Here is a 21483-nt window from a genome sequence, read left to right on the forward strand (position 1 = left end):
TGCTAGCAAGAGGTTTTTAATATATAGTAAATGCTCGTGTAAATACTGTTGATTCAAATGATTCAAAACAGACATATATCCTAAAGAATTTGTCAAAATAAAAAAAATGCATTGCATGTACATGACTGAAATTTAATGTGCTGGTGTAATGGAGTTAACGTCAGGTTGCAGCTTGTCCATGATCAGATGATGTAATATGACTGCATGCTTCCAGGTTTGCTAGTGAAAGGCAAATGATTGTGAGCAGCGTTCTGACTGTGGACCTGGAGGAACAGGCCCATTTTGGGGTCTACTGTTGTGAAGTGTGGAACAGAACAGTTACCTTCAGCCTCCAGAGCAGAGGTAAAACCTATCTGTTCATGTTCATTACTGTGGGCAAAGTAGACTGTATTATCAGCACTCATTATTTTTCTGGGTCTCGTCATTCTGTGGAACACACAGACAGATCAAGATTATCAGTCATCATACATTGTGACATTGCTGTGACTCTGATAGATGACTATATTGTGAAGCTCCTTTCATCTGCTAATGACTATATAAGCATATCATAAATTGTAGGATATACTGTTGCTGTTTTTTGAATGTTTTTTTTTTCCTTTATCCAGACTTTCCAAGTCACATAGGGCCAGTAGTTGCATCAGTGGTCTTATTCCTGGTGTTGGTCCTGGTTGCTTTAATTTATTCCAAATGTCACCTCAATTTCAAACTCTGGTATAAAAACCTATATGGAGACTATGAAATGAGCGGTAAGAATGTAATGAGATGTATTTTGTAAAGCCAGTAATATAATTTTTTAAAAGTTGTAAAATATAAGTAGCAGCTACACAAAGTCTTAAAGCTCTCAATGATTACTTCAGTGTTTTAAACTTCATGTTTGTTTTCACTCAGATGGCAAAATGTATGATGCCTATATCTCATACATAGAAAATGAGAATGACCGGAAGTTTGTCAATTTTATCCTGAAACCTCATTTGGAGAACAAATGTGGGCATAAATTATTTCTTAATGGCACAAACATTCTCCCTGGAGCAGGTACATATCTCATGCTCTTATGGTGGTGTGTTCATTACATATCCAGGCATGTCAATGTGCTTAATTGAAAGATTAAATAAATAGTTTTTGTATATTTTTGTTGTTTTTTAATTAGTTTTGTTATTGGACACACTGCTGCAGTCCTGTACATAATACTGAAATATGTAGTATATTTAATGGAAAATCATACTTATTTGGCTTTTAACAGTTTTATGTTTATTATTCTTTATTGTATTTTTTTATTCTGTAACATTTCTGTAGGAAGATTTCAAGGCTGTATCTCTTTCTCATTAAATTGTTTGTATACTTTATCATAGTGCTCAGCTTTTGAAAATCAGTGTGTGACTTGTGTCCTCAGAGCCATCTGCAGAGTTACTGATGAACATTAGTCGCTGTCGGCGGCTCATTGTGGTGCTGTCCCAGTCCTACCTGGAGCAGGAGTGGTGCACTACTAACTTCAGGTGAAACTGGAGGCCTGTTGGCAGGACAATTTATAAGTCCATAAGGACAGAAAGCAAACATGTAGGCATTGGAAATATGTGACGTAAAATAATTTCTAGTTCCCACATGAGCGTTCTTGTAACGTTTCTGGCCAGAATACCACAGGGCGTGGCGCAGGACTTACAGACTTCCTCGACAGTGCAGAACATTTATTAACATTAAACATGTAAGACAAAGGTGGCATTCACATACAACATTTACAATGAACATGACAATACAATTAACATTAAATGGAGAACACATACACTTTAACACAGGACTATACAAACTAACATTACAGCTATAAAGATCTAATTGAACACACACATAGCGACAGTGACCAACACCGGTGCGCACACTGACAGGGGTTTAAATAGACAGACAAACATACAACCCCACACGGATGTGTGCAATCCTGGGGGGCGTGGTTACAAAACACACGTGAATCCCCTGCATGCGGCGGGCCGTACCTCGTGGCTCGTAGGGGTAGGAGCGTTCCATGACAGTTCTGTTTACCTGTCCAAAGAAAATGTGGTATTTATTGTTTAATGTGAGAATTCTCTTTGATTTTTTTTTTGTTGAGCTGACTGTACATCCAGAGGGGACTTGCTGTGTTTTTAGACAGGGGTTATTTCATCTGCTGGAGCTGTCACGGAAGCCCATTTTCATCATCTTCCAGTCTCAGCAGAAGCATGTGAATCTGGACGTCGCCAAGCAGCTCCGGGAACACCAGGCACGAATTACCGCTCTCATCTGGGGTGCGCATTCCATGGTGAGCCTTCACACACAGAACACACATGAGAGGAGTAGCACGAGATAATAAGATCCTAATAAGTAAAGCTCATCAGCGTCCTGAGAGTGCTCCAGGTCTGTCCCCCTTCCTCAGAATCACACACACGCACTCTCTGCCCCTCAGACACCATCGTCCAGGTTTTGGAAGGAGCTGGCCTTGGCCATGCCCCGAAAGGTGACGTTCCACAGTGAGTCTGCTGGAGACCCCCAGACACTGCTCCAAAATGACAAAGACCCCATGCTCACCCTACAGCCTGACTATCTGGACTGCAGACCAGACCCAGACCCTGCTGGAGATCTGGGTAGGAGTGCTCATGCTGGGATCTGCTGCCCATGATTAACTCATTTTTAAAAAGCGCTTTCAATACCATCTTGAATACTTTTATTTTATTATGGTCCCATGCCTCCATGACACTTAGCATTAGGCCTGAGTTAGTATAAGAGTAAGCATTTTAGACATTAAAGGACCTCTGATTTCTTTCCATGACATGTTTTCTTTCTTGGTGGGTGTACATTTTAATATAACCTAACATATCAATTATATTAATCTAATATAACATGGCTGTGGCATTCTTTCCTGTAGGCATACGGTTACCCATCCATAAGGTCATGGCTTCTCGAGCTCCGGTCCTCCCTGAAACTCCCGATCCAGTTTCAGAAGCCAGAGCTCCAGAGATTGATGTGTCTGACCTGGGCTCCAGGAGTTATGCTGCCCGCACTGACTTTTACTGTCTTGTAACTGAGGATGACGTATAATCCACATGTGCACACTCCTGTTCTATCTGTCATGAAATTCTCCTGATAGCAGAAACCCTCAACCATTTCATTAGTCAGTCTTCGTTTACATTTTAAACAGGAAGACTTTTGGAGCACAAATTGTTATTGATAATGGCTATTAAGTATATCATACACCATCCATCTCTGAAACTGTGAATATGTTCCCATATATATAATTATATATTAAAATACTTCTACTTAATGAAAGAATTAAGTTTTTGTATTGCTATATGTCATATACCTCTATACTTGTACTTGCTGCACTTTGTCTTCAGCAGTCCTGTACAGATTTTCTGGAAGTAAGTGCACTATGTAACATTTCATGCCTAGTTATTGTTATATATATTTGTTGTGATAAAATTCTCAAAAAATAATGACAATTTCGATGTTTTCCCTGAGTGGGTGGCGTGGGTTAAATAATGTATCTTGTGTCTGTTTTAATCAGAACTACGGCGGCTGCATCTGGTGAACCAAATACTCCACTGTACAGGGGAGGAAAGTCGTCAGATCACCACCTGCTGTTTGCTCTCAAAACAGGTTAACATTTTTGCCGCAGTCAAAATTTGAGGAATTCATTTATAGGTAGAAGTAGAATAGTGCTAATAGACATCTTACCTGATATCATATAACAAAACCGAAGAAACAGGGATTTAGAAGATTTTTTTTTAACATTAGAGGCTGGCATTACCTAGCATCCCCCTCAAATCAAGCCCTATATATTTGTATGAATTCAATAAAATGTGGTTTTAACATTTCAATAGCCATATGTCTTGTAAGGTTGTCTCATGTTTATGTGTCTCAAGTTGGCTAATATGTTTATATGATATGGTTAGGCTACATTTTACAAGTATGTCTAACCTAGTTCTTTAACTCAAACTTCTCGCTTACATAAGGTACAGCACATGTGCAATTCCTTTTTTACCTGCAGAGAGCAGTAGAGTTTAAGTGTTTCATCCATTATCAAGATGTAATTTCTTATGTAACTGAAGGCATTGCCAAATTTGAATATTGTGTCATATACATTTGCACAGTTGACAACATGTAAAACAGGATTGTTTTGTATGAAAAGTTAATAAATCATTACCCTTCATTTAAGAATTATGACATTGGACAAGGCCCCAGAAGATAAACGCGACAATTGTTTTCTGACGTGCACGTGCCTGTGTGTGTATGAGAATATGTATCCTATAATTTAGGCATAGACGTGTCAGCCTCAGATCATAGGTGGGGTAACACAGGCGCCATGAGCATTAAACTTATTGCAACACCTAAAAAGCACTAATAAATTGTCTGCTTTTACAAACCACACCATATACATTCTCTGTTCTTATAGAGGACCGAGGTGTTTGGGGGAAAGGAGATCATGCTGGTTGTTCATGTCTGAACAGGGAGGAAGTATGTGCAAAGCGCTGTGTTGTGAGACTCATGGCTCATGCCACACGGTGAAGGGGAGGTTTTGGAAGGAGGGAAGGAAGCAGGGAAAATAAGGGATCATTGGGCTTTTTGAACAGATAGTTCAGCCACTCCCTAATTGCACATGTTGCTTTTCTTTTAAATAAATTATGCCAAAATTCAGTTGCAATTTCCCTTTATTTATTTTGCCTTTAACATAGCATCTAATGAAACTTAATCTGTTTTATACTGAAACATGAAGCAGACAGGGCAGGGATAATATCTAATTGAACAGGTGGTAACAATATTTTGCTAAAAGGAACCTGGTAAAATGCTGTACAATTTTCCAGAATTATGTGAAGATTAAAAGTAATATACAAAATGTTTTTAAAATTATAGTCATAAGATTGACAAAAAGCGTTATAAAAAATGTATACAGCAATTTAATGTACATCAGGTTAAATATATACACCAACACCAGCTAGTCAGTGTCAATCAAGCATTCATTGTAAGCAATGAGCAACAATCTGTAAATAAAAATACTTTGCTAAAGCTCTGGGCAACTTACCAAATTCATTGTGCCATTTTACAGTTATGTAATAGGCTCTATTACTTTCTTTAAAATGTCACACATTAAAACAGTTTTCTTACAAATTGTTAAAATGTTACATATTAACCCTTTCTTTGGCAAGTTATTTTTCCTTTGACTTCCTTTCACTAGTTTTGCCCAGAAATGTATGAAATACCCACAAAGAAAGGCATATTTTCACAAATCAAATAATAGATTCTTCAAGCAACTAATAAAAAAAACAAAAACTTTTAACCTAATAGCGTAGAAGTAACTGATACTATGGACAACATTTACAAGACATTCAAATGAACTGATGAATTTGTACCACATTAGAGTTTGAGCTCTGATAAATTCTGAGGTACTTTTTGCTGTTAATCTTTGCAGACTAGGTAATAGATAAATTTATATTAATTAAGGAATAGGATATAGTACAGTATGTCATGAAGAAATATGGAATGCAATTTCATTCTGCATACATCCAAACACTTATTTGTTATATCCTTTGATCTGTGAGCAGTAGAAACCACATACTACGTCTTGCTGCTCACATTGCTTTTACTAGTAAATCCTACAACACTCTTGCCCAGGCACCACTCATGTTCAAGAACAAAAAAATCTTGGCATGACTTTACAATTCAAAAATATAGAATCGAATTACACCCAAGACTGCCAGATAATATTATCTTTATATTATTAAAGAAAATACATATAGCAGAGTAACAGACCAGTGAAGTATAGCCTGCGAGTGGCCATCAGTACTGTGCAAAAATCCCTGAAGACTACGAAAAGCTGAACTCAAGCAGACTTGGTTAAGGTGCATCCTCCATCAATAAAGTCCAATATCAAAATCAAGTGGTTTGTTTGATTGTACGTTTTGACTAGTGCTGTTTTTGTATTCTGGGGCTGTAAGTGTTGAGCTGGCCAAATGGTTAACATTGAAAAAAGTCACAGAGAGGAGCCATGGAAAAAGCCAGCCACTGGATTCACCTTCAGGGTTTCTTCTTTCATAACCCTAACCCATATTTACAGGATAGCAAACATGCATGCACATCCACACAGTTCCTGTTTTAGATGTTAATGTCGATGAAGTCCTGTCTCTGGAATCCTTTCTGTAAAACACAGAACAAAAAAAGGACATATGAGCAAACGTCAATACAGTAAGAGACAATGCAATTACAGACTCCTGAGGCATTGTAAGACATTTACATTTATGGCATTTAGCAGACGCTCTTATCCAGAGCGACTTACAAAAGTGCTTTGTCATTTACTCATAGAATGCATCCTAGCCAGTACAGATTAGTGTCCAATATACCAATGATCTAGAATACTGTAGAAATACAGGGATCACTGCTGATGCCTAGAAGTACAAAATGCATAAGGTCTATCTTAGACAATGATAAGTGCAATAAACAATAAGTGCTAGAGTTTGTTAAACAACATTAGTGTAATAAACAATACCCTACAATAAGTACTAATCTAGTCAGTCAATATAGGAGCAGGGTCAGTGGTCATTTAAATATTCCATGAATAGATGGGTCTTCAGTCTGCATTTAAAGACTGAAAGGGACTCTGCTGTCCAGACAGCAATTGGGAGGTTATTCCACCATCTTGGAGCCAGGACAGAAAATAGTCTCGATGCTTGTCTTCCATGAGACCTGAAGCACAGTATTTCGAGCTGAGCTGTACTTGAGGTACGAAGTACAAGATGTGATTATTCTGATGGTCTGTGTGATTGGTGATAAACAGAATGTACAAATGCAAGCACGAAACAAAATGGAAGCCATGCAAACATTCTTTCATCTTTCATCATATACATGACTGTGCACAGTAAATTCACATAAAAGTGATCCCACAGAGAGTTATTACCTCTGAAAACATTTCAGTTGTTTCAGTTTTAGTATTCAGGATGTTTTTTTCTTCATGCTGCCAAAGGCAGGTTTGTGAAATGGAGGCATACTGTGGTGTGCTTGAACACGCTCATGAGGAAGTCACCTGACATGCCTGGGGGGGGGCCTTCACAGGCTGCAGCAGAATAAAACTCAAGAACGCCCTGTGTGTGTGTGTGTGTGTGTGTGTGTGTGTGTGTGTGTGGATGTGCAAGTGCAAGTGCGTGTGCATGTGCATATTTACCCTTTTACATATTGTGTGCATGTGTGTATGTCTTTTTTGAAGCTGGAAAATGACTGCAGGGAAGGGTGGAGAAAATGATGTAGAGTAATCCCAGACAGAGTTCCAAACATGTTCATGCAGAATATCTGAGGGAGGATCTTTTTGAATTGACAGTTGCTCTTCGCCATCTTACTTTTCAAATGATTTCCCTATGGCAGACTAGTTTATGGTTCAGCCACTAAGTTCTGTGTACAACTCTATGAATCTCCACCCACCATAACACACATTTACTTAGCTCTAGCTCTGAAGACCAGCCATGACAGAGTTTAAGCAATTATTAAGCAATTAAAGCAATTTGGGTTTTCAATGTGTTTTCATTGCTGCTTGAGACTGGCATAAAAGTATCAATGCAATCCAATGTAATGCAAAATTTAAAAATGCCTGAGATCCATTCCAGGTTGTATTTGTGGGCATAAGAAATTATTTATTAGAGTTCATATTACCTTTTTGTATTCTTTGTGTAGTTTCTTATACTGGAACATGTTGTTGAGGACCGTCGATGCGGCCTTGGCAGCCTTTATTTTTATAGAACTGAGAATAAAAAGAATAAATTCATTAGAAAATGAATATGCCTTAAATGACAGTGAAAAGAATATCAGGGGCTCTTACCTGCTATCATGAGAAGTCTTGATCCCCACCAGCTTGGGCAGTCCATCAAAGTAGGTGATGTCACGTGCTGCCAGCTCACTACTGGTTACGAGGTTGTTGAGGGCACCACAAATGTTTACAACTACATCGCTGGAGGGCTCCTTCTGAAGGCCATCGCTTGGCAGTTTGGCCACCAAGTTGCTCACCACTTTTGTGGCTGATTCAGGATGGACAGAGAACAGTGCCTTTGAATGAGTGCAATACACTGAATAACGGTGCTCCTCATATATGTTCATTTTGTTGTGTGGAGTCTAAGTGGAGTCTAAACAGGGAAGCCGGAATTACCCATGTCGTTCTTGTCCTTGGCATGACGGGACAGGTTCCTGAGGAATCCAGTGAGAGAACGCATTTCCAGATCGTTGCTTGCCCTGAGATGATCTAGAATAACGGGCAACATGCGCTCCTGTTCTAAGGCAACGCGACTCAGGATGGCGGCCCACTGTGGGTATAAAATGGGAAGGGTTTGACTAAGCCTTCACAAATGCACTTACATGCTAAAATCCAACAAGCCTCCTATCTCCAGGCTGTAGTCCAGGAGGGTGCTGTACGTCTTACCCGCTTGTCTCCAGCTGTAATGTTCTGCAGGGCTCCAGCGGCAGCCTCTCGGGTGGTGCTGTTGGTCTCACAACGCTGCAGAATGCGGTTATACAGCCCTACCACCTTGGGGTGCCATAGCCACTCAATGCCTGTAGGCTCTCGAGCCACCTCAGTGAATGTAGACAGGTCCTGATGCTGAGCCTGTCGGTCAGGAAGGATAATAGTGCCCAAATGTATATGTACCAGAATATAGCTGAGGACCTGCCACCAATTGCTATTGCACAAAATGAAGATGAAAAGTACCAGTGTTGATAGAATTGTATGAACTACTCTAGCAGGGTAAATGAACATGGCACTTACATCTTTGGCTTTCTTGCTCTGAGGAGTGAAGCATCCAATAGCATCTCCTCGAGAGGAGGCCTGAGCACGATTGGGGCCCTCCAAGCGCATCTGGACTGAGGGGGGGATCTCAGAGTACAGCTGATAGGACAGGTTCCTCAGCACACACATAGCATTCTCCACTCCCTTCCACAGAAAGAGTCCCATTTAACACTTATTTAACTCATACAACTTCAGGGATGGACAACTGCAAAATTCTGTGATTCAAGTACAGGCATGACTACACACATCATTATCGAGGTGAGTTTCCCCACTGAAAATCTGCTATTCAACATACTTCCTCTTAATTGATAAAATGGAGAAACTATGCAGTTATCAAATTATATATATACTGGTAAATAAAACAAGTAAATGGACCACATCAATATTTTAAGTATTGTGTTTTATGGAAAAAAAAACATACCTACACGGAAGTACATGCTTTCCAACTGTAGTATAACATTTGATTTGCTTGTGGGAACAGATATGGACATGACAAACAGGACCAAATAAGTACAGATGACAAGAGTGAAGAGCTGACCTTCTCCTCTACTCTGCTGTCCTGCAGACAATTGTCAATGTAGCCCACCAAGGCCTTCACCAGGCCATTCGTCTCCCTCATCTGCTCACGTGTTTTCTCATTTACTGAACTTAGGTTCCTGCAGGGATAGGGATAGGATGAGAAAGTCACTGAGACTTGTGTGTGTGTGCGTGTGTGTGCGCGCGCACATATGTGCATGCATGTGTACATACTGGTACATTATTATAATTAGCTATGTACATAAAAAACATTTAAGAGAACAAAGACAGAGGAGGAAACTAGACACAGTGAGAATAATGCATTGGCCAATCTTGGACAGGCTATATAATACATTTCATAGCCCTACTGGATTGTCAAGGATAAGATATATTTGCAATGTTGCTTATTTGGGTGTGTGAAAGCACCTGAGGCAGCCAGTGGTGTTGAAGAAAATATCTGCCTCGGAGGGGCTGTGGTCGATAATTTCTCTTTCTCCAGTGCCAGAGAGAGGGATCAGCACCTGTTCGGTGAGCCTAGGAAGAGTCTCCCTTGCCAATTTCTCCTTCAGGTTGTCCTTAGAGGAGAGATTCCACAGAATTCCTGCAGAGATGATGGGGAGAACATAGCAAATTAAAAGAAAATGTAATAGTGTTACTACTTTGATCCACTTTGAACCAGCTCGTATGTGTCAACAAAAACAAAGCCAGGCGTCTGCATGAAGAAGAATAAAAGCCATACTGTACTCTTTCTTAATAAGGATAAAAGTCAGTTACAATTTTATGAACATACTTTGGTAAATAAAACAGAGGCCTTTCTGAAAGATATTTGTTTAATTATCATATAATTAAAACAAATAAGGCTGACTTAGATTACTGATAATTAACTGTTCTTAATCTTTAATCTATTCAATTAGGATACTACTAAATGTGATCCCATTATTGACAATTTTCTAATTATCTTATCAACCTGCAGCCTGTTTCCCAAAAATGTTGGAGTGTTTAGATTATTTTATAGGATTATGTGTGTGGGGGATGGCGGGATGAGAGGCAGAGCATGTAGATTATCTTTTAAGATTATCTTAAATGAGAGACAAAGTGTTAATGTGATACTTGATCTTACATCTGATGTTGATCTTTGTGTTTCTATGCTTTTGGGAAAACTGGATCTGATCAGCCTCTTTGGATTGACTTTCCAGAGAAGAGTAACATAAACACTGTGTGTGTGTGTGTGTGTGTGTGTGTGTGTGTGTGTGTGTCCACTCCCTCCCACTTAAGATACTGGGCCTTAATGCTTACGCCAAATAGAAAGGAAAATGGAAGCGCAATTCATGGAAAACCAGTCACCAGTGCAATTAAAACATCTTATTCATAATTCCAGTATTTGTACACTCAGATCACACAAAGCCATGATATGTAAGTGGAATGGGAAATATTTTACCAATCTTTGATCATACCCAATCATGCATCTTGCTCTCACAATGCCTAGATCTAACAAGAGCATGATTCATGGGTTCTTATGAGTCAAGCATGCAAGTCCAGACAACACCGGTGAACAGTCTTCTTCTTCTGCTTAGACAGCTCAGCCAACGCCCCAGTGAACACCCGCACACAACCACACACGTCAGGCACACACACACAAACAAATGCACATACACACACATTCACACGCACGCACACACACGCACGCACACGCGCACACGCACACGCGCACACGCGCACACGCACACACGCACACGCACACACGCACACACACACACGCACACACACACACGCACACACACACACACACGCACACACACACTTTTCCCTTTTTGCACATTTTGCCTGGGAAGATTTTCACACTTGAGAGACTTTTGCATTTCTTGCATTATATGCTGTTTATAAAATGGTCTCTTAGTCATTAATCTTATCTAAACTTATCTTAGTGCCTATCTTAAGTCATGTGTTAAAATATCAATGGGGATGCACTGAAACCTGAAAGCATCCAGCTACTCTATACATGCATAAAAATTAAAGTAGTTACAGCTTTGCAGATTGGACTTTGCATCTTAACTGTGCACCAATTCTTTGTGGATTGCAGTTATAAAAACACATTTTGTATTATGTAAGATTTTATAATTTTAAAACTGTTATCAGTATATCTACCTCACCACACCCACAAGTGGTAGTTGTGTAAACTGGTAGTTGTGTAGTTCATGGATTGCTAGCCTGGCTCAAGGCTATTTGTGTGATAAAAGTGCCAGTTTGCAAACAGAGACCAACACCAGCTACCTACAGACATGCATAGTTCTGCTTGTTTTATGTCCGGTTTACTCATCCGAACTGAGATCCCAAATTCCAAATTCAAATGTACTGTGTCCCAACATGTCTGTCACATGTTAAAATAAATATTGTATATTTAATTGCAAATCTCTGATATTGTAGTTCATTGATATATTGTGACGTAGCTGGTGACTGCCGTGGTCAGTGAGCTTGAAGGTTGAGTGATGGCGCTTACCTGTGATGTTCTTGTGCAGCTCATCATCGGATCCCTGGAGGGCCTCCACCATCTTGGGGATCCCTCCAGCCTCAATGAGGGCCACTTTGTTCTCCATGTTCTCATAGATGAGGTTTCTGGCTGCACCAGTGGCGTAGCGCTGCACCTCTGGATTGATGCTGGTAAACAAGTTGACCAGAGGGCCTATGCCATTCATGTGTTTCACCTGAAGGACACATGCAGACCGGAAATAAAGAAAGAGAGACAGACGGAGTGAATGGGAGGAAGAGATTCAGCCAAAGCATTTGCGTTACAAATGCTAACATGTGATGCTACCCTGTGGAACATGGAGCCTTACCAAATGATGATGCTGCTGTTAACATACTGCCTGTTCTTACCTCTTTCTTAGCCTCATTGTGGCTGTAGCACTCATGCTGGATGTAGGCAGCCCCCAGAACCTGGAGATCTTCTTCAGATGATGCCAGATAGGACAAAGCAGTTGGCATGTCCAGACTCTGAAGTCTGTGTAACACAGCATGAGAAATGAGGTCAATACAATCTAATAAAAACAGTCACAGCCCAGAGACATTTTATGTTTTGTCTTGTTTAAGTTAGGGATGATATTTATGGACTTGATAAGTGTGAATGTCTGTAAAAAAAATGTAAAAACTGTTAAAAGTAACGTACTGGGAGAACTGATTTGTTAATAGACTTCATGTTTTACTGTAATCTGTAACTAATGCTCAAAAGCACAGAGGAGACTGAATATCTGTCTTTAATTCTTTAATCACTTTTATTTTTGTGATAGTGTGTTTGTGTGTGTGTGTGTGTGTGTGTGTGTGTGGCTTGTTCAGTGGTAAGAGTGTTTTTCTCAGGGTGTGTCAAATAAGTTGGATTAACTGGTTTGGGTGTGTCTTACTGTACAGTCTTAATCTTCACTTTTCACACACACACACACACACACACACACACACACAAATATATACACACACTGTTGGGCAACATAAAAAAACATGCAAATGCTCCAACATTCCACTGCTAGTTGAGTGAAAGTGGTTCTATAAAAGGCGTGGCCAAAGCAGTAACCAGTTTGACAAGTTAAAAATGTACTATGACAGCTCCTTCCTTTTGTAGTTGCCTTTTTGTCAGTATCCATGCACTGAAAGTATAGTGTTTCGAATATCATACAGTATTATCAGAGACAAATATTTTTGTGCAAATTTCACCAAACCGAAGACTATATGTATGTAATGAAAGGCATTACATACCCTCATGAAGAATTTAGGGAAATTATATTTGAGCAGAACTGTTAAAACTATTCTGAGACTGTTAAGATTGCTTTTCACTAGTTTTTAACTAAACCCTTTAAAACTCAACAATAAAAAAATAATTTAAGTGTAGAAAGGACGTTGCATATCTAGGATCTAGTTATTTATTAATAGTGTTTCAAAGCACAAGTTAACCTTACTTTGGTACAGTAATTTTTAGGAACAGTTTTTATTGTTGTTTTTTGTGTTTGTTTTATAAATGGGAGTTACTATATCATTAAGTATGTAACTTAAAAATATCTTTGTAACGTCTCTAAATTGTTATTTTTGTAGGTATGTATTTACATCATTAGTTATACAACTAGTATAACAATTAATACAACTGAAGAACACTCAAATAAACTAGGAGGCCAATTGTCTTTGACAAGCTAGTTACATTTAAAGTGAAACACTCAAACAGTTATCAGCTGGAGATCCTAAATTTTTTTGCTTGCAATGCCCAATGCTTAAAAATGACTAAAGTTTAGTGCTGGGATTTGCAGTTCAAAACTCTTGTTATTTGGTAGTATACAAGTTTAACAGCATTTTGCCAGTAGCACTTACTAGGACTTTATTCATATATATAACTTGATTTATTACTTATTGATTTATTATTTATTATTATTTGTGTGTTATTTGTATATCACACTGGTATATTTGTTCTTCTCGTTTGCAGACTGATTCTTTTAACATGGTCTTTGTTTAGTTGGAATCAATTTACCTATCATGTGTGAAATAAAAATATCACCTTGTTTATGCAAATGCATGTGTCTGACAGTATATGTGTGTGCATGTTTGTGTGTCTGTACTTGTGTGTGTGTTTTTCCTCACCCGGTCAGGTTGCCCATGCTGCCCGTGAGATCTTGGCCGTCGAACACATCCTTCCCTTTGCCAACACTCATCATACTTCTCATAGAGGCGGCCCGGGACAGCCTCCCCATCCCCATACTGCCCTGGGAGAAGCCCCCAGTCACCATGTAGCCCCCTCCTCCACCACCTCCCTGGATGGTGCCTCCTGACATGGAGTTGCGCACCTGCCTCTGCGTGATCCGGTTGATGGTACGCTGTGATGGGCCCTTGTAGCTCTGGCGAACATAGGTCTCCTCGTCCACATTTACCCCAGCGCTGCCACCGCGGGACAGCGTGGAGCTGAGTGTGCGTCTCATGGCTGGTAGCGTCATGGACGTCTGGACGAGGCTGGTGCCGCCGCTGAAGTTGTTGCTGCTGGAGTAGGCAGCTGGGCGCGGACAGGTGTAACTGTAGCCATTGCTCATGCTGGCGGCCGCTTCCTGCCGCATAACGGCTGCGTCCTGATCTGACACAAGGCTCCCCTCACTGCCATCCTGCATCATCCACGGCGCCATGCTCATGGGCTGTTGAGGCATGGACTGCATGCGTAAGGAGCGCATGGAGGCAGAATCCAGGTCCGGGCCAGGGCGACTTGTGGTGGACCTCATGGCGGTGATGTGGTGCTGGTGAGATTGGTTGCTTTGGTAACCGCCGCCCATTCCACTCATGCCAGTCATTCCACTAATGCCACCCATGCCAGTCATTTCTTCGTGGTTGTACATCATGCCTGCAGTAGCTCCTCTGCTCATCTGTGCTCTGGGGGTGAAGTCCATAGCGGAGCGAGATGAATAGCCAGCGGAGTAGCCACTGGATTGCTGAGACGCACGCTGGGCCTGGCCAAGGCAAGTGAGTCAGTACCCTCAGACATGGGCCAATTTATCAAGAGACCCATTAAGTCACATTAAACTGATCACAGACTTGGTCAGCAAGTTAGTGATCAAACTAGGAGTCACAAACAAGGAGCATGTCTGTTTGCTTAGAGATGTGAAGGACTTGAGAAATTTCACACTCAGACAACAAACTATCATTCCTGTGCTCCTGCCAGCCCATCATAGGGGTTCAATGAGGTCTACACAGACCACCCCCCCCCCCACTCACACAATTTGCTTGCTTATCTTTGAAAAATATTCTCATTTACATTTTTATCAGTACAAATGTATAAATATTAATCAGAGGTAAAACAAACATGAGGTAAACACAAAATATGACACGTAATTTAATGAGATAAAACAGTATCATTCTCACCATCAAAGGTCTGGTGGTGGAGTTGATATAGGACTTTGAGGTAAAGCTGGGGTTGTAGGTCTGATACTTTGTCATTGTTGAGGACCCTCCATAATCTGCAAGAAATTCAGTTATTGTATTAGCCATAAATACTAGATTTTTAAAAATGAAAATTATTACTACATGGATACTACACAGTTGTGTCAAGTTGAGAAAAAAGTCACACAGAATTACTTTGATTGGAATAGTGGGTCTGACCCAATGTGAGGATCACTTTGCCAGTGACAAACAAGCACTTGACATGATCGTGAAATCAGCAGGGCTCACTGCTTTGGTAACTGAAAGCACCCTGCTGGCAGTTTCTCTGCCCACTAAATCAGTCCTGTTCAAGTATTCTTCCCCGAAGCTACTACAGGTTTTTACACGTAAAGCGCCATAACTTGAATGGCTTATGTACATACAAGTGATTTTGGTGAAATTAAGACTAAGTAGCAGTTTAGATTCCTACTATTTCCAATAACAATATGCTACTGTTTGCACAACTGCTACATTATGTAGACCATTCTCCCTGGAGGCTACTGGGTCAAGCTTTTAGAAGAACATTTAAAGATTAAATAACATCTCCTCAGCCCAAAATTGTTTTAAATCAATCAAAAAACAACTATAATCACAATTTTGTTCTGTCAGGAAGAAAGATAATGTTTTGTTTTTTTTTTTGTATAGCATGCATAGACAGTTCATGGCCTGACTGCAAGTACTAGACTTTACTGCTTTGTAAAGCTGTCAGTGCTGTTAACTCTGTATGTGTAGCATGTCTTGCATGTGTGAGCAAGAACTACTTATTACTTTCTCACTACTCTGTCGCAAATGTCATAAATGTGACAAACAACACATTATTATTAAACTATCAAACACTATTGTACAGAACAAATCAGTACAGAGTACAAACAAATAACACTAATCTGTTTTGGCTTGGTTTTGAGTTAAATGGCATTTACTCCACTCAGACTTGTCACTCCCAGCCATAGCCTTATCCTGAAATCTCAAAAGAAATCCAGCACAAACAAATGGCTGGCATTTGATTCTACTTAAGTTCAGATGGGGTACAACTTAATGGAGGTTAGTTTCACTTGTTAACACAGAATCTCATATGGACTAGCAATAGTTATGATGTGAAGGATCAATGAAATTCACATTCTCAGACCACGTAATCATTTACTCCATGTGAAAATGTTTTTTCCATAGGGTGAGGCATAGGCGGGGTTGTGAATAAAAGAATGACAGAGAGCAGCTGGGGGAGAGGGGCAGAAAACCGGTCTGATAGCTGTGAGCCACTCCTTCTATCCCCACCCCAACACACACACACACACGTATATAAAGTCTCATTTGCTGCCCCACCCTACTATTCCATTCCATATCTTTTAAAACAAAGCATATTAGAGAAGAGACTTTTGCAAAAACACTATTTTTATGCAATTTAGTAGTTATTTCTTGTTATGGTAGACATTTCTGGTTACATTATTTTTACAAAAATAATCATGTTTTAAATTTTGACCCGAAAAACCCAACCAAATGACTAATTCTTTGGCGAACCAGTTGTGTCTTTTCTGAATCATAGGCTCAGTATGTCAACTGTGTGGGACTGTCCCATCTTTTACACACGCAGGAACACTTCCCATATAGGGCATGTGCTTCTAGATGCTGGCTATGGGCCCAGAAATGTGAGGCTGTTCTGACTTGTCAAGATTGAATTCACAAAGCCCGAAAGTAACAGGGCAGTGGTAGCTCAGTGGCTCAGGTACTTGACTAGTAATGAGAAGGTTGCTGGGCTGTTGGGCCCCTGAGCGAAACCCTTAAACCTCAATTGCTCAAGTTGTACTCAGTTATAATTGTAAGTCACATTGGATAAAAATCATCAGCTAAATGCCATAAAATGTAAACGTAAATGTAACGTAAATGTAACCTTACATAGCGGCTAAGATGAGAGGGTTAACCCCAGAATAGTGGCCTTTCATAAAAAAAACTGTGCCATTCACAGTGTACTAGCCACACAGTGGACAAGATAATTCTAAAGATCTCCACAGAGTATGGCAAACCTTTATTGTATTGTTTAGTGGGCGCGGTCTTATAACTTTGTTGCTAATGAAAGACTGTTGCAACATTTAGTAACATAGTGATATTTTGTATTCAAACTTTGATATGAAAATAGAATGAAATTTTTAAGGGAGATGTCTACTGTGCATTAATTCTACACAGATAATGTGCAGAAGAAATCATATTTTCATTACAGGTGATTGAAAAATTGTAATGGACATTTGGCTATTGTGCTTTGCTAAGCACTTTTTCTCAAACTGCAGATGCTTTTGTGTGAACTGGGTGCTCTGAGAGGTAACAAAGACCCGTAACACAATCACATGGTAAGAGAGCTTTCACTCACTTCCCCACTCTTGCTTTCTCACACTCACTACTTTAAAAAAATTACCTAAGACTAAAGAACAGACCAGCTCCACCTGTTTCAGTGTATTTAACATTATCACACTGTGTGTAGCGTGTGTGTGTGTGTGTGTGTGTGTGTGTGTGTGTGTGTGTGTGTGTGTATGTAAGGAGTTCTTTCTTAAATATTTATTAGTGAGAAGGGCCAACACCTTGACTTGTGTAGATATGGATCGGAGCACGATTTATACAAATTATGTACAGGTTTCAATTACATTACATTCTTTAGATTACATTTAGACATTCTTAGTGGATTACCGTTGGAGGCAGTGTTCCTACACAGTTTCAAATTAGATAAAGGCCAGTAATACAGGATATCATTGAAACTGTAATAAGGCTTTTCTGTTTCTGTACTGTAAAAGTCAGTACACTATACCCCCAATGCCCGATAATCCCAAGACAGACAGACAGACAGATAGACAGATAGATAGATAGATAGATAGATAGATAGATAGATAAAACATTAATCAAAATGTTGTATATCAGTTAACTGGAAGGATCACTTTGGTACCACCCAATTTTATCATGGCCATTTCATATCTAAACCACCACGCACAATTCACAGAATATTCATGTATTAGGGTACACTGATTATTTATTTAACATGAATGAAGACATTCACTCTCTGAATATACTAAACAGCTTACGAAATAATACAATACAACATACTTCATTTGGTTAGCAATGTTAACAGAATTCATCAACACAAACACCCATGCAGACTACTAGTTGATTACTCTAAGAAGAGAACGGATTGAGAGTGGTGTTAAAAGTATTATTAAAAGATCAAGTTATCTGGCCCATAGACTGCTCAAAATCACCTAGGGCCACTGGCATTTGCGACTAGCAATTACATAAACCAATGTTGCAGAAGGAAAGGTTATGGAAAAGACAGATAACCCGTGACACACCTGAAGTTGCGTACTGAGACGTTGAGCCATTCTGTCGCGGGAGCGTAGATTTCTCCGCGAGTCTCAAAGCCACCTGTTGCTGAACCCGCTTAGCTCTTGCCGAGTCGGCCGAAAGGGATCCCGCATGTCCCAGATGGAGTTCGGTCGGAACTGCGTAAGTGGTGACAGCCGAGTTGGGCTGCAAAGCCGACATAAAGACGTTCTCAGAAGTCACACTCATTGCGAAGAGACAACAAATTTGAACCTGAACAGAACGATCGGTGGCAGCGAAACCAACGATAATGGTTGCGGCCAATTTTCTGCTAAACGATAGCAGGGACTTGGGAGTCTGTTTCGCAGGTACACACGATGAAGGGTGGAGTCTTGGGCTGAGTCACCTAGTTCAGGTGATCTTATTAAAGGCAAAAAGGCGTGTTTCTGTCTGTGCCGATAAGTAAATAGACAAATAGCATGCTACCAGATATGAACACTGTTGACTACCCGACATCTTCATAATAAAAAATAAACATTCATTTAATTGTAGTCAATGCATTTCTATTAAGCTGTAGAAGTGATGGCATTCACTGTGTCACTGCTTTCACATGTGCACGTTTCCTGTTTGTTACAAATGTTGACTCTAGATGCCCAACTGAATTTGGCTGAACAATGGAAACTGAACCTTGTCTAAATGTTATTGCAAAAATAAATAAATAATGAGAATAACTGACCCTTGTTTGCAGATATTTCACAAGTTAAAGGGTCTTTGAAACTACCAAGTGCGTGTAGTTCTTATCTTGCTGGTTCTTTTTTGTTTAAGGAGCATACTTTTACTTTTTCTTATTTTTAAACAGTCTTTGCAATCAATCTATATTGAGAGAAGATAGATAGATAGATAGATAGATAGATAGATAGATAGATAGATAGATAGATAGATAGATAGATAGATAGATAGATAGATAGATAGATAGATAGATAGTGAGCAGGTGAAGGATAGATAGAGAGCAGGTGCTGTTTACACATCTTGGTGCTCTTGGTTATAGCAACAGGAGTGACAGTAAATGGTGGTTTTGTGTCTGTATCCAAATAATCCAGAACACATGCCTGCAGCACACACAGTAACTAAACAATAGCTAGTCAGACCTTTATTTATCAATTTATTATTTGTGACATTGCAAATCCAAGCAACTCAGATAATAGTGATCATAATGAAGTAGGGACATTTATATTTTAAAAATGGTTTAGAAGACCGAAGGATTGCAATAGGTTCTGCTTCTCTTTCATTATCTGAAATTTTAATAATATTGCATCCTTAGTCTAAGAGTCCCCTATGTAGATCATTTGAATTTATTTTGCAGCCCACTGAATACAGTTTGCAGTTCACTGAGTACAAATGAGTAACTAAATATTCTAGAATTATCTATGTTGTAAATATCTTTAGAATTCTATAATGCACATTTGCAGTGGTTCTGTTGGACACATATTAAAATTATTCTAAAAACTAACAACAAAAAGTAAAACTTTAGACAAATTTACTCACCATGAAGACAGTGTTGTCTTTCAAAAGATAAGGTTTAAAGTGTTCCTTAGAGTGTTCCAGTTAAAGTGTTCCTCAGAGTCTCTGTGTTGAGTCTCCTTCTGAAAATTACCTGATTTGACAGCAAAGATTCTGAACATGACCAAGTTATACATCTAGCACAGGCAACGCCCTGGAGGACACACACGTGTTTATTTTAATTAGCAGTCACAGAAAAAGAGACAGAGAAATATGAGTCAAACATTTGGGTATGAAAGAGCGTTGTTTTTAGGAGTGGCAAGGTGAAGTGACACCACCTGTTCACTCAGGTTCAGAGATCACCTCTCCCTGTCTATAGCACCATGAGAAGGAGACCATCACGACAACACAGGACATGCTCAAAAATATCTTGAACGTGAAACAATGACATTATGTCTTGTGCAGTTGAGCTGAGTCAGCGGAACTTTTTCTGAAGGTGCCCAGTAAAGTTATGGACCTGCCCGTGCTTTTTAGTCAGGCAACTTTCTGCCTCTAGGAAAAGAGGGAACCCAGCCCTTTAAGGGCAGATATCATGGAACTCTGAGAGTCAGGCTTAGCCCTGGGAGTGGATAACTCCCACTGTGTCATAACCAGCGCAATGCGAAATGAGTAAGGTATGAGTCAAAAATCAGTTTGGGCTGCATCACTTGCACTTGTAAATTGCTTCACTGGCTTGGGGGCCATTGTGGTGATGTCACACCCATGGGGAGAGGGACATCCAGAGCTGAGACATCACAGCTGGCCAGAAGTGTCCTCTCACTACGAAAAGCAATATGATGATTCATAGCCTCCATTTGCACAGGGGCAGTTTGTAAACCAGCAGACAAACCCATTGGGTTAGAAAGCATGAGTGGGACGGGGACAATGAGTAGATGAGGCCAGCTGAAGTGTGGGGGCTGGAAAGAATGGGTGAGACCACAGTCTGACTTTAATTCATTATTCTCTTCATTGTGGAATTTTGTGTATAATCAAATGAAAAAAATTGTAACTTATAAGCTTTAGCAAGAACTCCACTGAGAACACATAATACGGCCTTAGTTAAAAGTTTGGGTTTTTTTTAACACTTTTTAAAACAATCAACTGAACACCTTAAGTCTTTGTCATGCTCACCACACTGAGGTGATCAGAAGGAATGCCCTGCTTTAAAATTCTTTCAGCAAGTGGGGGGGAGGGTGTCTTGTTTCAGGGAACACCACCAATGGTCAGAAGAAGGACAAATAAGTCTTTCCTTTCTAGTATTACATCAAAGTTCCTGGTGACCACTAAGAGATCAAGAGGGGACCGTTTGGATAAACCATATCTTTAATGCAAAGCTCATTGTCACTTTACTGCTGACTATAGCAACACTTGTATAGTAAGCATACTGATAGGGTAGGAAAGATATCTTAAACTTAAAA

At 39.8% G+C, this 21483-nt stretch overlaps 2 protein-coding genes across 3 annotated transcripts in view; one reads left to right on the top strand and one right to left on the bottom strand.

Moving 5' to 3' along the window:
• sigirr (single immunoglobulin and toll-interleukin 1 receptor (TIR) domain) overlaps window positions 1–3859 on the top strand; it is an 8731-nt gene extending 4872 nt beyond the window's left edge. The window contains exons 3-10 of one of the 2 annotated variants that reach the window (XR_003410181.2): window positions 215–342; window positions 606–746; window positions 889–1032; window positions 1391–1493; window positions 2134–2284; window positions 2429–2606; window positions 2888–3380; window positions 3527–3858. Coding sequence is in view for 1 of the 2 variants with exons in the window: in XM_027003274.2 (XP_026859075.1) it covers window positions 215–342; window positions 606–746; window positions 889–1032; window positions 1391–1493; window positions 2134–2284; window positions 2429–2606; window positions 2888–3060 (1018 nt within the window). In the remaining variant the exon portion in view is untranslated. Of the gene's footprint in view, window positions 1–214; window positions 343–605; window positions 747–888; window positions 1033–1390; window positions 1494–2133; window positions 2285–2428; window positions 2607–2887 lie in introns of both variants that reach the window. The other variant, XM_027003274.2, reaches the window with a different exon arrangement.
• An 812-nt stretch (window positions 3860–4671) lies between these two features.
• Window positions 4672–18775, bottom strand: pkp3a (plakophilin 3a). The gene is made up of 13 exons (XM_027003162.2): window positions 18556–18775; window positions 15173–15267; window positions 13910–14760; window positions 12170–12293; window positions 11793–11997; window positions 9722–9896; window positions 9318–9435; window positions 8759–8923; window positions 8417–8599; window positions 8147–8300; window positions 7823–8018; window positions 7657–7744; window positions 4672–6153 (listed from the first exon to the last, which is right to left on the bottom strand). Exons 1-13 carry the CDS (start codon window positions 18773–18775, stop codon window positions 6112–6114), a joined length of 2616 nt encoding a protein of 871 aa, XP_026858963.2. The 3' UTR covers window positions 4672–6111.
• Between the last annotated feature and the right edge of the window lie 2708 nt (window positions 18776–21483).

The sequence above is a fragment of the Electrophorus electricus genome, chromosome 2 (assembly GCF_013358815.1).
Source record: "Electrophorus electricus isolate fEleEle1 chromosome 2, fEleEle1.pri, whole genome shotgun sequence".
NCBI classification, from domain to species: domain Eukaryota; kingdom Metazoa; phylum Chordata; class Actinopteri; order Gymnotiformes; family Gymnotidae; genus Electrophorus; species Electrophorus electricus.